The sequence below is a fragment of the Acomys minous genome (assembly GCF_964271855.1).
Source record: "Acomys minous genome assembly, chromosome: 13".
Classification (NCBI taxonomy): domain Eukaryota; kingdom Metazoa; phylum Chordata; class Mammalia; order Rodentia; family Muridae; genus Acomys; species Acomys minous.
Genome location: NC_140495.1, coordinates 24,379,408 through 24,394,793, shown reverse-complemented (window position 1 = coordinate 24,394,793; position 15,386 = coordinate 24,379,408). Strand labels below are relative to the sequence as shown.

Here is a 15,386-nt window from a genome sequence, read left to right as displayed (position 1 = left end):
TGTTGGCCTCTTTGGTATTGTAGCAGTGGTTTTTGTTTTGTTTTTTTTACATGCATTAATGTAAATAGAGAAATTCATAACCAGGCAGTCAAAATATAAACTTCAGTCACCTCAATGCCACTTGGAAATTGAGTAGGGTAACAAATATTTGAGAATTTAAAAAGCAGAAAACAAATTCTAGAAAACAAGTCAGTACCTTTTAATCCTGAGGTTTTAAACTGTTCAACTCAGTATTATCAAATGGAATGACACTAGCAGTTAAGAAAATGAAATACATGTTTAATTGCTGTTCTTAGGATGCTGCAGAATGGCTGAGGGCTACTTCCTGATAAGTCTGAAGTGCTAATTCTATATATGCTCCTCTCTGTGCTTCTGTTTTTGAGAAGACCTGTTGAAAAAACACAAGTTCTAGATGTTAGAGCAACAGGAAAAAACACAAGTTCTAGATGATAGAGCAACAGGATACTAAGTGTATAACGTCGGTTTTAAGACATCATTAATACCCAGGTCTTCAGTGTCACAATGATCTTCCTGCATAGAAGAGATAGCTGTGTGTAGACAGAAGTACAGTATCCAACAGCTATAGCAATACTAATTCTAACCCTCAGAATGGCTTTTGTCTGTTAATCCATGTTCAGTAAAATAAAGATCCTGACACTGTACCTCTTTCTAGATCAAAGTGAAAAACCATTACAGAGAAGCCTAGAGAATACAAGCTAGGAAGTTTACTTTTCATTAAAAGTGTTTTGTTGACTTCATGTGTTCATCTCTTAAAAAAAAAAAGAAAAAAGCAAGCAAGCATACTACTTGCTCTATCTGGCTTAGCACAGAAAGTCACAGTGAGTACCAGTTTCTGTTTCTCTTAGGGGTATCACCCATCACTTCTGTACTTAGGTTTCCTAAAGCAAAATGGAAAATTTTAGTGACCTTCCCTTCCCATATGAAAATACCATCTCAACCTAGCACGGAGGATAATCTGGGGAGCTATATCTGAGAGGTATGCAGTTCCAAAATGACCATACAATCAAGGCTTCCTGACACCTGCCCTTTCCAGCCCTGAGGAATGTGCCTACACTAAGGGTGGGAGGTATCTCAGTACCTGTGGGGACTTGACCACCTCCAGTGCAGCACGGCCTTCCACTGTCTGAACCTCACTCACAACTACAGCTCCCAGTTTGCCTGCTGTACCATTGTGAGTGCTGCACCATTTCCCAAGTGCCCCCCACCCAGTCCAGGTAGTAGGAAAAATGGGGTTTATATTCACATATTTAAGACTGAAATGTTCCATATTCACAACTGTGTATTATTAAATATGACCCATTTCTGGATCTTTCCTAACTTAATCATCACTACAAAACTGACAAAAAGGACTCTACCTTAATTAAATTTACTCCCTCAGCAGCCTGCTCTTTGGCCTCTTGAGCTGACTGGCCATCTGGATGGAGCATGTGATACAGCTGGACCAGGCTGGTGGCATCATCAATCCTGAGAGTGAAGAGGCTCAGCATTACCAAGGGGCTTTTCATTAGTTTCACAACCCTGCAAAAGTGTTTGCCAACTCCAAACTAAATTACATTTCAGACTTCTCGAATTGGTAGTTCTATAATTCCAAAAGCATTTGAAGGGGCCAGAGGGATGGCTCAGCAAGTGAAAGTGCTTGTTACACAAGTGTGCTGACCTGAGTTACATCCTGGAACCCACATGAAGGTGCAAGGAGAGAACCAAGTCTACCAAGATGTCTTCTTGTCCTCTGACCTATGAAGCAGGTAAGAGGCAAGACAGGAAGTGCCAGTTTATGAAAATATGGCTGTGCTCTTTGGGAGGTGGAACATCCCTTTCCATAGAAGAGAATTTCTAGTGGTGGAGGATTCCCACTTGGCCAACAGTATTTTAAATAGTTTCTATCAACATGAAAACTCTTAGCTGTCCCCCAATCACAGTCTTCCTACATAGTAGTACCCACCTTCTGACCACTTGGACCTCGGAGCTGAGGGTTGGGGAGGGCATAAAAATAACCCCAAGTGTTCCCATTTTGAAGCTTTGCTGTGTACACTTAGCTCCTGGCTTCCCGTTGGGGAGGTCAGGTGAGAACGCCGTAGTTCAGTGCTATGCCAAATCTGTCACTCTCCGACAGTCTCCACCTTCTAAATACTTGAGCTGGGATACAGTGCGAGTAAGCACAGAATGCCTGAAGCCACAGTGACCGAGCGAGATACTCGGGGCTCATCCATTCACTGGAAAGGCTGTCTCAGGAAAAGGAAACAGCCACTTATACTGTACAAGCTTTTCTGGGGCAAAAGTTGAAATGTCCATTACCTATCTACCTATGCTTTCTATAATCTCTGACAGTTTAATAAAGGCAGCAACAAAATGTCTCTCCCTAATAAAAAATAAAAATAATTCCCTTTAAAGCGTAGACATGCTGGCTCTATGGGTTTCTACATGTCAGAATTATTTTTAGGGCTTCATTAGATTCATGCTGGAGTTAATGCCAGTGTCTGTCTCACTTAATAATTTAAATGCAGCTTAACCACCACTCCACACTTAAAATAGGAGCAGATTACTACTTTCAAAAATAACTTTAAAAATAAGTCTGCAGAATCCTAATACTGGACTGTCATTTGGTCTCTCTCTAGTCAGTAAAGAGTGCACCCTATACTGTTCAGCCCAGGCTTTTAAGTCTGCTCACTATCCAGAACTGTTAGGAGGTAAAAAGTTCAGATGTATTTTTACACCATAAGGAATAATAAGAGACTATCAAGGCTGGGTGCAGCAGCACACACCTGTAATCTCAGCACTCAGGGAGGCAGAGGCCAGCCTGGGCTACAGAGTGAGCCCCGTGAGCCCCAGGACAGCGAAGGCTGCACAGAGAAACCCTGTCTAAAAACAAACAAAATGATACCCAAAACAACAAAAAAGTGTGTGTGTGGGGGAAGTATCACTTATTTCTACATACTACAGCTACATATCCCGAGCTATGCTATCGTTACACTAGTTCAGCGTGTCTGCATTGAGGAGCTCGAGGAGACATACAGAGAAGCACAGCACTTCTGTCCGTCCCCAGCCAGGACAGCTGATGGGTTGAGAGAGAACACTGCTGCCTTCTGAACTCAGTTACCCAGGAAGTCATGAGGAAAGCTGTTCTGATGAGAAGCAACAGTGTGTTTTAGGCAGCATGAGTTTAACATTTGTGTGTGATGTTAAAATTGCAAGTAAGATACTTCCACAGTCTGAGGATGGACTTACTGATGCCTCTTATGCAATCTTAAGACTGCAGCAAGGGCTTTGTGAAAAGTTAGCATTCTCACAACAGCCGTGCTGGTTCCTTCCTCTGTGATTCTGGATTGATTCACCTCATGAACAAACCTATTTTCTTTCCAGTTTTATCACAAATAGTATAAAGCTCAGAAATACTAAATTTTGTTTCTAACCACAGCAAAAAACAAGTCATATGAAGTTTACCAGTATAGCTATTTTATACTATAGTGTATAAACTGTACAACATATCATTTGAAATATTTTTTTACAAAATAGTGGTACTCTTTAAAACAACAGCATCAATAAACTTGCTCAACTAGATACCAACTATCAGTTTGCTTTTGTTTTTAGATAGGGCCTGACTAAGTAGACCAGGTTGGCCCCAAACACAAGAGATCCCCCCACTTCTGCTCCCATGCACCACCATGCCCAGGCAGACCTCAATGCAAAGACTTAAAACCTTCACAGCACAGTATGATGAATTATGTTTGTTATTTTCAGCTAGAAACTTGCAAGCACATCAGCCTGATGCTAAATAAAAAGCATTCTTTCACACCACTTTGAAAATAACTTCTCTGAAACCTTTTGGAAGCAAGAGCCATCAAAACAAAAGAATTTTCCTAAGTTAAACATGTTTACCAGGAAGTTCTGCTGTGTCCACCAGATCTTACATTTATTTCACAATTCCCATGCAGTATCCTTGAGTGCCTGGAAAACCCACCAATACCTACACTGACAAGTGAAGGTGAAAAAAACCTGAGTCTACTATTAAGATCCAAAGTCATATGCTTTTTCTAACAATCTAGCTGATTATGTAACACAAAAGCAAGGCCTAGGAGAACTGAGTTATGCTAAAAACAAATCCAAAGGGAAATAAGTGAAAACTTCCATCATCACTACAATAGACGACCACTACAACAACACTGACTTACTGTTGGGCAATAAATGAATAATTCAATTATTCAGATCATACTTACAAGTCTCTCTGGATCTGATCGATGAGCAAACCATCAATCTTTTTTTTATTTACAAGATACCAAGCCATTCCGCCAAAGTGTCGAGTTGATCGTAAAAGCTCATACTTGGCATGTCTGTCTATGTCGTCATAGGTCTGATGATGAATCTATACACATAAAATGCACAGGAAGATCAAAAGAAGTGAGCAGCATCACATGGTCAGACCACCTAGCAGGAATGCTGCCACGAGTCAGAGTACAACTCACTCGACTCAAAGCACAGGACCTGAGCATGATCCCCAGAACCCATGTCCAAACCGTGTGTGGTGGGCATGCTTGTATTCCAGTGCCGGCAAGGCGCACCCTGGGAAGCTCACCGGCCAGCTAGCCTAGCCAGCCAAGTCAAATTCCAGCATCAAACAAAGCAGAGTACCCAAAGAACCCGAGATTGTCCGCTTACCCGTATTTGTCTACAACAGCAAATATGTGCCTTCCCTACTAGAGTGTGGCAGCCTTGTATGTGTACAATCTTCTTGTGAGAATACAGCCCAAGAAGGTCACCAGGATCCCCCAGTCTCCCCAACCCTGGAGCCACAGATGTGTGCCGACTCACCTGGCGTTGGCAAGGGTGCTGGGGACCTAAACTTAGTCCTCATGCTTGCACAGCAAACAGTTACCCACTGAGCCCTCTTCCCAGCCCTGTGCTTGATGAGGACAGCATTCCTCACCTAGTACTGGGGTCACGTGATACAACCCACCCTCCTTGACCCATCCACCTGCATATGCACTGAATAAACAAACAAAGCCACGTTTGCTCACATCTCAAGATTACTTGGTTATTTCCACCTACTGCTTAGTCGGTCTTCTCTGAAACACCTCTACTCACCAAACCTCTGTCTCTCTCACTGATCCTTGCCCTTCTAGAACCCTTCCAAGACTCCTACAAAACCTTTTCTGAGAGCACACTTAATACCTAACATTTTAGGCTGTGTCAGCACATCACTGCTGAGTGAGGCCTTGATGCTCACTTAATCCTATGCTACCCAAAATAACTGCCCACAAAAGCAGGCACAACGAACACATCCATACTAAACTGTAAGACACACGTTGCACTTTGACAAATTTTAATGCATAACTGTTCCTATAAGGTTAATGTAAAAGAGAAAGGGCTTTGTCATCATCTGCATCCTAAACCTACCACTTAACAACAGTGTAACTCAGAGCACGTTACCTTACTCTACAAGCTTAAATTCCTTCATTCATGAAGGTAGCTGAAAGCATAAAACATGTACTGATACACATTTTATCTGAATAAATCAAAGCCTAGCAGAATTCAAGTGTTACATTAAAAACCTTTTGCATAATTGTATTTAAGTCACATTAAAACACACTCACCTTGATATACTCAGGGGAATCGGGCTCAAACTGGGCAACACAGAGATTGAGGGCATCAGCATGCCGGTCTTGGCTGTACATGGTCTAAAGCCACATAGCAAAATGGGAATCAGAGGAGAACATAAAAGTTTCGCATCTGTCCTGACACCCTGTCAGGCCTGTCAAACACACAAGCCAACCATGTGCCTATCAAGAGCACATAGGGAGCTGGATGTGCTGGCCCACACCTTTAATCCCAGCATTTGGTCAGGGGCTGAGGCTGGTGGATCGCTGTGAGTTTGAGGCCATCCTGTTCTGCATAGTTCCAGGACAGACAAGGCTACATAGTGAGACCCTGTCTCAAAACCAAAATAAATAAAAATTTAAAAGCATACAGAAATGGCACAGGCTTTGTAATTACCACACTTAGATTCAAACCCCAACTAAATTACCTATATGAGGACCCCTGTCAATTTACTGATATTTAGTGCCGTGTTCACCATGATGAAATGCCAGCACCACTAGACCCGACTACTTCAACAGATCATCACGGAATGGGACTCACCATACCTTAAGGTTTTCATCTTTGAAAATTACTGGTGGCAAAACTCTACGACCTTCTTTTGGGAAATAAATTTGTATTACCCTGTCCCGTTCTTCCCATGAAGCTTTGCGTAGTATGCCGCTTGGTTCTCTAACAACAATAAAACGTTCCTGAAATGGAAAGCAACCAGAGGTAAGTTATGAAGACTCCTTTTCCGCTCTTGTGATAGCAAATACCGCCAATCACCTGGAGACAACTTGTAGGCGTGTGTGAGTGGCACTGTCTACATTAGGTCGAGACAGGAGGCCCACCCTCGTGTGGGCAGCACCACTCCATGGGCTGGGTCCTGGACTACACAGGAGGGAAAGGTGAGTGAGCTCCCGCATGTATCCCTCTGCTTCCTGCCTGTGGACACGATGTGACCAGAAGTTGGGCCACAGATAAAGACAGCCACAATCCTGTTTTCTAAGCACAATTAGGATGACCAGAGTGAGTAGTGGGGTCACTTTCTAATCTCAGCAGCACTTTAATGCATTCTGTGGGTTCAACTATAAATCACTCCTATCTTTTACATGTAAGGTTCAAATAAAAAGCTGCTGTTTTTAGATGACCAACTGCTCTTTTAAATTGGCAATCAAAGGAACTACAATGGAAGAAGTAATCTGAAAATTATCAGTGAAACTTCTGGGTTTACTAAAAAGGGAAAAATCCACTGGGAAGTGTGGGGTTCTTGCACTATTGATCCCAGCGCTTGGGAGGCAGAGATCTCTGAGTTCAAGGGCAACCTGGTCTACAAATCCAGTTCCAGGACAGCCAGGGCTATATAGTTAGACCCTGTGTCATAAACAACAGAAAAGAGAGAGAGGGAAAGAGGGAGGGAGAGAGAGAGAGAGAGAGAGAGAGAGAGAGAGAGAGAGAGAGAGAGAGAGAGAGAGAGAAAGAGAAATACCTAAGATAAATGCACTCCATCTTGCTCAATTCTAAATGGGACATCTATACCACAGGCCTCCAAGGCTCAAGGAACAGGGCTGAAGAGGGAACAGAAAGAATGTAAGAGCAAGAAGATGGAGAGGAGCACTCTGGAATGCTGTCCTAGGGACATGACATGGCTGTTGCACTCATAAATCTATTATAACTGTGGTTACCTGCATAAGACCCACACAAATGTTAAGACCAGGCATAAAAGGCCCCACCCCTCCCTGAGCATCTTTCTTAGGGTTACTATTACTGTGATAAAACACCATGACCAAAAACAAGTTGGGAAGAATAGTGTTTTCGGCTTATACTTCCATACTGCTGCTCATCACTGAACGAAATCAGGACAAAACTCATGCAGGGCAGAAACCTGGAGGCAAGAGCTGATGCAGAGGCCATGGAGGGGTGCTGCTTACTGGCTTGGTCATCATGGCTTGCTCAGCCTGCCTTTTGATAGAACTCAGGACCACCAGCCCAGGGATGGCCCCACCCCCAATGGGTTGGGCCCATCAATCACTATGAAAATGCCCTACAAACTTGCCTGCAGCCTGATCTTATTGAGGCATTTTTCTCAACTGAGGTTCCCTCCTCTCAGATGACTCTAGCTTGTGTCAATTTGACACTAAAACTAACTAGCACACTGACCCTTTGTCAACCTGACAACCAAACATTTCACTTATTAAGCACAGTTTTTCTTCTTATCCCCCAGATGTCATACTAGCATTAATACAATATAAAACATTTACAAACTTTAGAAGTCCCATGGTCTTCACAAACTCCAATGTTTTAAATTTTCAGTCTTGAAAAACGTTTAAAATAAGTAAAATAAAAGAAAATTTCAGTCTCCGCTGGGCAGTGGTGGCACATGTCGTTAATCTCAACACTTGGGGAAGTAGAGGCAGGACAATCTCTGTGAGTTCGAGGCCAGCCTGGTCTAAAAATAAAGTTCCAGGACACCCAGTGCTATGACACAAAGAAACCCTGTCTTGAAACCTTTTAAAGAATAAAAAAATAAAAAATAAAATTTCAGTCTCAGCCAGGTGGCGGTGGCCCATGTCTTTAGTCCCAACACTTGAGGAGGCAGAGGCAGGCAAATTTCTGTAGCCTGGTGTCAAAGCGAGTCCAGGACAGCCAAGGTTACACAGAGAAACCCTGCCTCTAAAAACGCACCAACCAACCAATAATGGCTTTTAAAATTTCAAGCCTCTGAACTGGATATCTGTAAAATCAAAAATAAATTAAATACCTGATTTCTTCAAGAGGGAAGAACCAGGGCACAGTCTCAATCTGAATCAAGCAAAACCAAACTCCAACTGTGTAAACACCTCAGTGTCCAATGCCTGGGTCTCCTCCAACGGGCCTGGGTCACTCCTGGCCCCACCCACTGCAGCCCACATACACCATCTCTAAGATCAGGACTGTTCCACACCTCAGCTGCTGCTGTTCTTGGTGGCCATCCCTTGGAACTGGCATCTCCAAAATGATGGAGTCCTTTGCTACAGTTGGACTGCACTTTCACCAATAGCCTCTTCCTGGGCTCTCTTCAGACACTCCAGCCCTGCCACACAGTGCCAAGCCTCAGCTGCTCTCCATGACCCCTTCATGCCTTCCAAACCAGCACCACCTGGGTGACTCTTACATCACCAAGTTCAGCTGCTAGGATAAGGTACAGCATTGGACATCTCTGGAACACAGCTTTGTTGTGTTGACTCTCAGGAACTATTTATTTCCTTGAAAATTTCACTCAGTGATGCTATTCTCTTGTTAATGGCGGCAGATTCTTCAGCCACAGATGACCAGAACATAGATTCTTAACTCAAAATATGCAGCGGCCCCTATAGTCTTTACATGACTCAAACTTCCCTGGGAAACTTCCCAAGCCAGGCCTCCATCAACATTATCTTCCAAGCTCCTGTACGACAGCCGTCTGAGCTCAACACTCTGTGGCTTTTCTAACCCAAAGTTCAAAAATCCTTCCACAATTCTCCCCCAAACAACATGATCAGGTCTGTGACAGCAATACCTCAAATCCTGATACCGATTTCTGGTTAGTTTCCATTGCTGTGATAAACACCATGGCCAAAAGCAAGGTAGAAAGAAAACGGTATATTTTGCTTACACTTCCACATCACAGTCCATCATCATAGTAAGTCAGGGCAGGAACTCAAGTAAGCAGGAATCTGGAGGCAGGAGCTGACATAGACCATGGAAGGGTGCTGCTGCTTACTGGCTTGCTCCTGGTGGCTTGCTCAGCCTGCTTCTTAGAGATCCAGGACCACCAGGCCAGGATGGCCCCATCCACAGTGGGTGGGCTCCCACTCAATTACTAATTAAGAAACTGCCCCACAGGTGTCTTATAGAGGTATTTTCCCAACTGAGGTTCCCTCTTCTCAGATGACTCTAGCATGCATCAAGTTGACATATGGTTGCCAGGGAAGAGCTGAAGGAGAGATAAATCTGTTTTTGTTATAATCCCAAGTGTGGGATCAGAATGGTCTTGTGAGAAAACAGGTGATGTTAATTCACTAGAAGGCAAACTACCTCGTGCGGGAGCTTGATTGTTGCCAGCTGAAAAGATCCCTGAACAGACTCTGGGAGGAGATACATAAGTTAGCCCAGAGCTGGAGGCGGGGCTTTTGGAGACTTGGGATAGTTTTGGCTGTTCATTGCTCCACTTCAAGACGCTCCTAGAAAGAACCACTCAAGGGAAGGCTTCAGGGATCTGGGCTCCTGCTGAGGTGCCGGGTTCTGGTTACTCCAGGTTCAGGAGAAGAAATCCTGCTGGCAATGCCAGGAGAATCGTTCCTCGGAACTGAGATCCTTACGGTTTTGTTATTCTTTAATCCTCTTTTCCTATCACTTAGGTCAGGTTAGTCATAAGGGACGTATGTTCAGTTAATAAGTTCGTAATAAAATAGATTGGTTAAGAAAACTGAACCTACAAAGAGGTGTCACTTTCCTCAGTGTTGTGGACACTGATAAAGTTGCCCAGGCTTCGGTAACCCTCCTTACCCATGCTCATGCAAACAGCCCCAGTGAAACCAGTGGACCACACAAACACAAACAAGACAAAAGGAGGAGGGCTTCTTGGTGTGGAGAAGGATTTCAAGAGGAATGTGAGAGAGAACATTAGAGGCTCAAAGCGCCTAACACGCACTATTATGCACGTATAACTGTTAAAGAATAGTCTTAAAATTAATGAAAAAAAAAAGATAGGGTGGAATGACCCCACATGCACACATGAGAAGGCCCTCGATCGTCTCCTGAAGGGCTAGCTTAGGGCAGCAGTCCAGCCCAGGGAGACTCGATGTCTTTCCCTTTCTGTCCACTGCTGTCTGACTGGCTACACGTGCCTTGCTGTGCCTCAGGGCTTCTACTGCTATGATAAACACCATGACCAAAAGAGCCTGGGGAGGAAACGATCTATTTCCTCTCATCACTGTCAGGTCACACACAGTCCATCCTTGAAGGGCAGGAACCTGGAGGGCATCAGGGAGTGCTCTTTGTCGGTCTGTTCCTCATGGCTTTCTCTCCTACCTTTTTCGACACCCAACCAACCACCAGCAAGGGGTGGCACCGCCCCCATGAGCTGCGTCCTCTCACAGCATCATCAATCAGAAAAAGGCAGCACAGATTTTTTTCCACAGGCCAGTCTGGTGGGGACATTTTCTCAGTTTAGGCTCCCCCTTCAAAAATGACTCTAGCTGTGTCAAACTGAAACAAAACTAGCCAGAACACCATGTCTCTGGTATCCACCTGAAATACACTAAGTCCACAGTACGGAAATAAATGGTAACAACATGATGTGGACCTGCCAGCATGTCTTGCCTCTTCAGAGGCACTCCGCTTTGGAGGCCTCAGAGAGAGACGGCACATCATCCCTCAGACCCACCTCCGTGTGGTATTTCAAAGATTAATCTGGTATATACTCACCCGATGTGGTATGTTATAAGATATATCAGTAAACACGTATTTGTGTGTTTCTGTTCCTTCCAAAATCTTATCATCAGCTAATACGTCATTTATTGGTTTTCGTTCTTCCAAAACTGGTGGCATCTTTAATCGTACTTTAGCTGCCTCGACTGCCAGTCTAGTGGCCTGAAGAAATAAAACAGCTCTTAAGAAAAGTCATAATGTCCAAGGGAACTGATGAAAGTAGACACTCATCAAAAATGCTGATGACTACAAAGGAAAGCAGCTGCAGCCATGACTCTGTGAGTGAGAAGCCTAACTTGGACAGGAGGGCCTGGCCTTCCTTTCCTATGGCGTGACAAAGACCACCAGCTACGCACTTACCCAGGACCTAAGCAGCCAAGGAATGCCATGCTGCAAGAGATTCTTGGAACACAGCAAAGTCTGCATTTGCTCAGTGTTCACTATGTGCCAGGCATCAAATACTCCAAACAGGCACCAAGGAGAGATGGCCCAGCTGTTAAGAGCACTGGCTGCTCTTCAGAGGACCTAAGTTTGGTTCCCAACACCTACATGGTGGCTCACAACCACTTGCAACTCCAGTTCCAGGGCTCTAGTGCTCACTCTTAACTTCCATCGGTGCCAAGTATACATGTGGTGCACATACATACACACAGGAAAAACACCTGTACACATATAACACAGGAAACCACATGCACTGGGCTCACTCAATGCCCCAAGCCTACAAGAGCCGGTGCTGTTACTGTCATCTCCACTTGATGGAAAACGAGAGCTACACAGACAGTAAGCACTGGTGTGGGAACTGAGCTCCAAAGCCTCTACCCTTGACCAGTAAATGCGCTGCTCTGTGCCACATTATTTACAGAGATGACCTGAGAGAAGAAAAGGGAAGCTTCACTCTTCTACTATGCTACTGTTGTGCTACTGGGGAGTGACTGAGAACATGCCAACGTCTCCCATACTGTCCAGCAGAGTTCTAACTTCATCAAACCCTCCGCTCCAAGGCAGTTTACAGAGGCTCCTTCTCCAGGAAGAGAGCTAGAGCAGGTAAGATGAAAGATGAGCAGGCTGGCTTGGGGCAGGGAGAAGGTTCAGCCTGGACACTTAGATTTGACCCCAGTCTGCTCAATTACGGTCAGCTCCCCGTTCTTTCTCCCTGCCTCCTCACATTTCTTTCCTCAGTTCTGTGCCTGCTTCACCCCTCACCCACACCTATGGAGGAGCAGCACTGAGCATCTGCAGCGGACTCTGTGACTCTTATCTAACCCCTGAAGGAAAGGTATTCCACCAACACTCTGGAGATGACATACCTCTTCCAACTGCGCCTGGGTCATTAACTTATACGTTGGTGGCTTCAGTGGTTGTATAGCAGGCTTGAAAGTCTTCTGCAAGTCCAGGCCTGTCATCTTGGTGAGGAGACGCTGAACCTCCTCATCCAGAAACGAAGGTTTCTTGACTTCTGAGCTACCAGGTTCTGATAAAATAGATTTCAAAAATAAGAAGCCGACAACAATGACAAGCCAAAACTTCTAAATAGGAAAGTTAACAATAAAAACCACCTGTGCAGAATACACTTCAGAACTGTGTGATGGGACCCTCTCAATCATTCATTCATTCAACTTGCACTTAAAATGTCCTATTCTCTCACCATGGCATGTATCATCTGCCAAGCAGACGGTCTAGTACAGTGAGCAACATGAAAACTAAAGATGGCGATAATTATCATCATTCACGGACTTGTCTCCTCTTTTCAGTTGCTATTTTGGAGATGGTTGGAAACAGGACCCACTGTTCTGTGTCCACTACCCAATGGACACCTCAACTCTGCCAAACCATAACCCCCCCCCACTTTTTCTTGCCTCATACCCGGTTCCCCTACTATTCTCCATCCCAACACCACCCATCGGGTCCCTCAGTCCGGAACCCTGAAGTAATTCCTGACTTCTTCCATACCCACCACACCCAGGCAAAAAGAAAAAAGCAGTTAAAGCAACAGGAGGGGCCGTTATTAACATGCAGGAGATGTTTGCTGTGAGGTGCTTACTGAACCAAACACATACCATGCTCAGCACGGCCAACTCCCACAGCAACCTTATGAAGTAATATTACAATTATCCCCATTTTTTACAAAAAGGGAACCCTGAATTCAGCACTTCAGTTAACCGTCACAAGTCTCATTACTCTGCTCCAGGCCGCCCTTAACTCCTTACCTTGGCTTCCCGGACTCTTCTCTGACGTCACTACAAACCATCCCTACCAAGAGATTCCCTGAGAGTAATATGCTAAAGATGCAATCAAGATGGCTCTCACTTTTAAAACTCGGCGTTTGCTTGACTGTGTCCCCCATATAGGAGATTTATTCTTGTCCTGGTTAGGGTTCCTATAGCCGAGATGAAACATCCTGACGGAAGGCAAGCTGGGGAGGACAGGGTTTCAGCTTACACTTCCTCAGTGCAGTGTATCACTGAAGGAGGTCCAGGCAGAAGCTGAGGCGGAGTACTGGGAGGGGGGCCGCTTACGGACTTGCCCCACCTGTTTTCTTAAAGCTCCAGCACCACCACGCCGGGCACAGCACCACCCACAACGGGCTGGGCCCTCCACATCAATCACTAGTTAAGAAAATGGCCTACAGCTGCATCTTATGGCTCTCCATTGCCTTTCTCTCCGTTCGGAGAACTCTAGATTGTGTCAAGTTGACACAAACCTAGCCAGAACATTCTCTGAAGACCAAAGTCCTGTTTTTAATTCTCCTGCTCACCCACGAGCTCCAGTCATAACAGTTGCTCGGCACTCCACTCTCTTCAGCCAATCTCACCCACCTGCCCAACTCTAGCTATCCTTTCTGCTCTGACGCTCTTCCATCTGTGCCTAGCTGCGTTCTGAACGTGGAATGACAAAGGCACCTCAGCCTCAATACCAAGCAAGCAGAACTCTGCCCATTTTTATTTGCGTTTTACCTACTCACCAAGGCAAACTCAAGACGAACAGACAGACAGACAAACTGTTCCTACCATTACTATTCTCCAGCCGGGCAGTGCTCTCCATCCGAGAGCCCGCGCCGGTCTTACAGTATGCACCAACAGTATGCACCAAGCTAGTAGAGTGCTTTGCAGGGGGAGGAACTCAAGCACTGGTGGCCGAGTGAACGAACGTATAAAAGAGGGCTCTGAGAAGCGCGGCAAAGGTGACAGACAGAAGCCGACGGGGTCTGACAACCCGCCCTGCAGTTTTCACCGGCTAGAGCAAGCTCTTCGTCTCCCCCCAACGCCCAGCGGAGCTCTGGCGGTCACTCACCGGCCTCGGAGCTGAGCGGGCGACAGGGCAGCCCCACCTCGAAGGGCAGGGGCCGCGTCGCGAGCAGAGCATCGGGGTGGCGCTGAGCTGCAGCCCGACTACAGACCCGCTGTGCTCGCCGAGTGCCCAACTGGAACCTCCACAGAGACAACGGAGTTCTGACGGCAGCCATGATTACCCAGTATCCCTAGCGCCGGAACCGACTAGCTCAACTTCTGGCTCGCGATCCTGTGTACAGCATGCTGGGAAATGTAGTCTGAGTGGAGGCAAAGCGCTTCGGAAGCATTTTAAAACAAAATCCTAGGCTCCGTGCAAGCCAAGCAAGCATTGTGCTTAATGAGCTTCCCCAGCCCCTCTCCCCTCTTTGAAACAATCTCACACTGCAGTCCAGGCTAGCCTAGAGATCATTATGTAGCCCAGGTTGGCCTCAAACCCACTGCAACCGCCTTCTGCTCTCTGATTACAGATGTGGGGATTGAATTTGTAAAAATATCCTTTTTATTAATTTTGTTTGTGTGTGCGTGCGCGTGAATGTGTGTGTGGAGGTCAGAGGACAGCCTAGGAGGGTTGCTTCTCTCCTTAGACTCAGAAATGAAACTCAGGCCAGGCTTGGTAAGCAGATATCTTTACCGGCTGAGGTTTCTCACCAGCCCTTATTTATTTATTATTTGTTTGTTTCCTTGTTTGTTTATAGTCTTAATTTTTTCATTTCTATGAGACATATTAGTAGTACATTCATACATACATACATACATGCATAAGTACGTACATACATACATACGAAATGTTAAGAGTACATACATTAAAAAACAAGGGCTTAGAATATAGCTCATTAGTGGACTACTTGCGCAGAATGTGTGAGGCCCCAGGTTCAGGTGCCAGCACGGCAGGCACACATGCACGCGTGTAAAATCCCTCCAACTTCTTAGTCACAGGTAGATGTTTGAATCTTTGATTCTGTGTACAGTTAAAGTGTTTTTTGGTTTTCTTTTCCCCTATGTGTTCCTTTTCTTTTTGTTTTTTTTTTTTTTTTTTTTTTTAGGTTCTACATG

The 15,386-nt window shown here is 45.2% G+C and overlaps 1 protein-coding gene across 1 annotated transcript; it reads right to left on the bottom strand.

Annotated features, from left to right (window-relative positions):
- Positions 1 to 175: 175 nt before the first annotated feature.
- On the bottom strand, positions 176 to 14,527 carry MRPS22 (mitochondrial ribosomal protein S22). Its single transcript, XM_084752242.1, has 8 exons — positions 14,335 to 14,527; positions 12,351 to 12,514; positions 11,041 to 11,205; positions 6,159 to 6,302; positions 5,610 to 5,693; positions 4,236 to 4,381; positions 1,377 to 1,485; positions 176 to 388 (listed from the first exon to the last, which is right to left on the bottom strand). Exons 1-8 carry the CDS (start codon positions 14,504 to 14,506, stop codon positions 293 to 295), a joined length of 1,080 nt encoding a protein of 359 aa, XP_084608368.1. The 5' UTR covers positions 14,507 to 14,527; the 3' UTR covers positions 176 to 292.
- Positions 14,528 to 15,386: the final 859 nt, after the last annotated feature.

Excerpts from the sequence above, each read along its gene's own strand:
- MRPS22 (XM_084752242.1), bottom strand. The coding sequence starts at position 14,506 with ATGGCTGCCGTCAGAACTCCGTTGTCTCTGTGGAGGTTCCAGTTGGGC. Across the intron at positions 12,515-14,334 it reads CCCGCTCAGCTCCGAGGCCG|AACCTGGTAGCTCAGAAGTC; the intron begins GTGAGTGACCGC and ends CTATTTTATCAG. Across the intron at positions 1,486-4,235 it reads GATCAGATCCAGAGAGACTT|GATTGATGATGCCACCAGCC; the intron begins GTAAGTATGATC and ends CTTCACTCTCAG.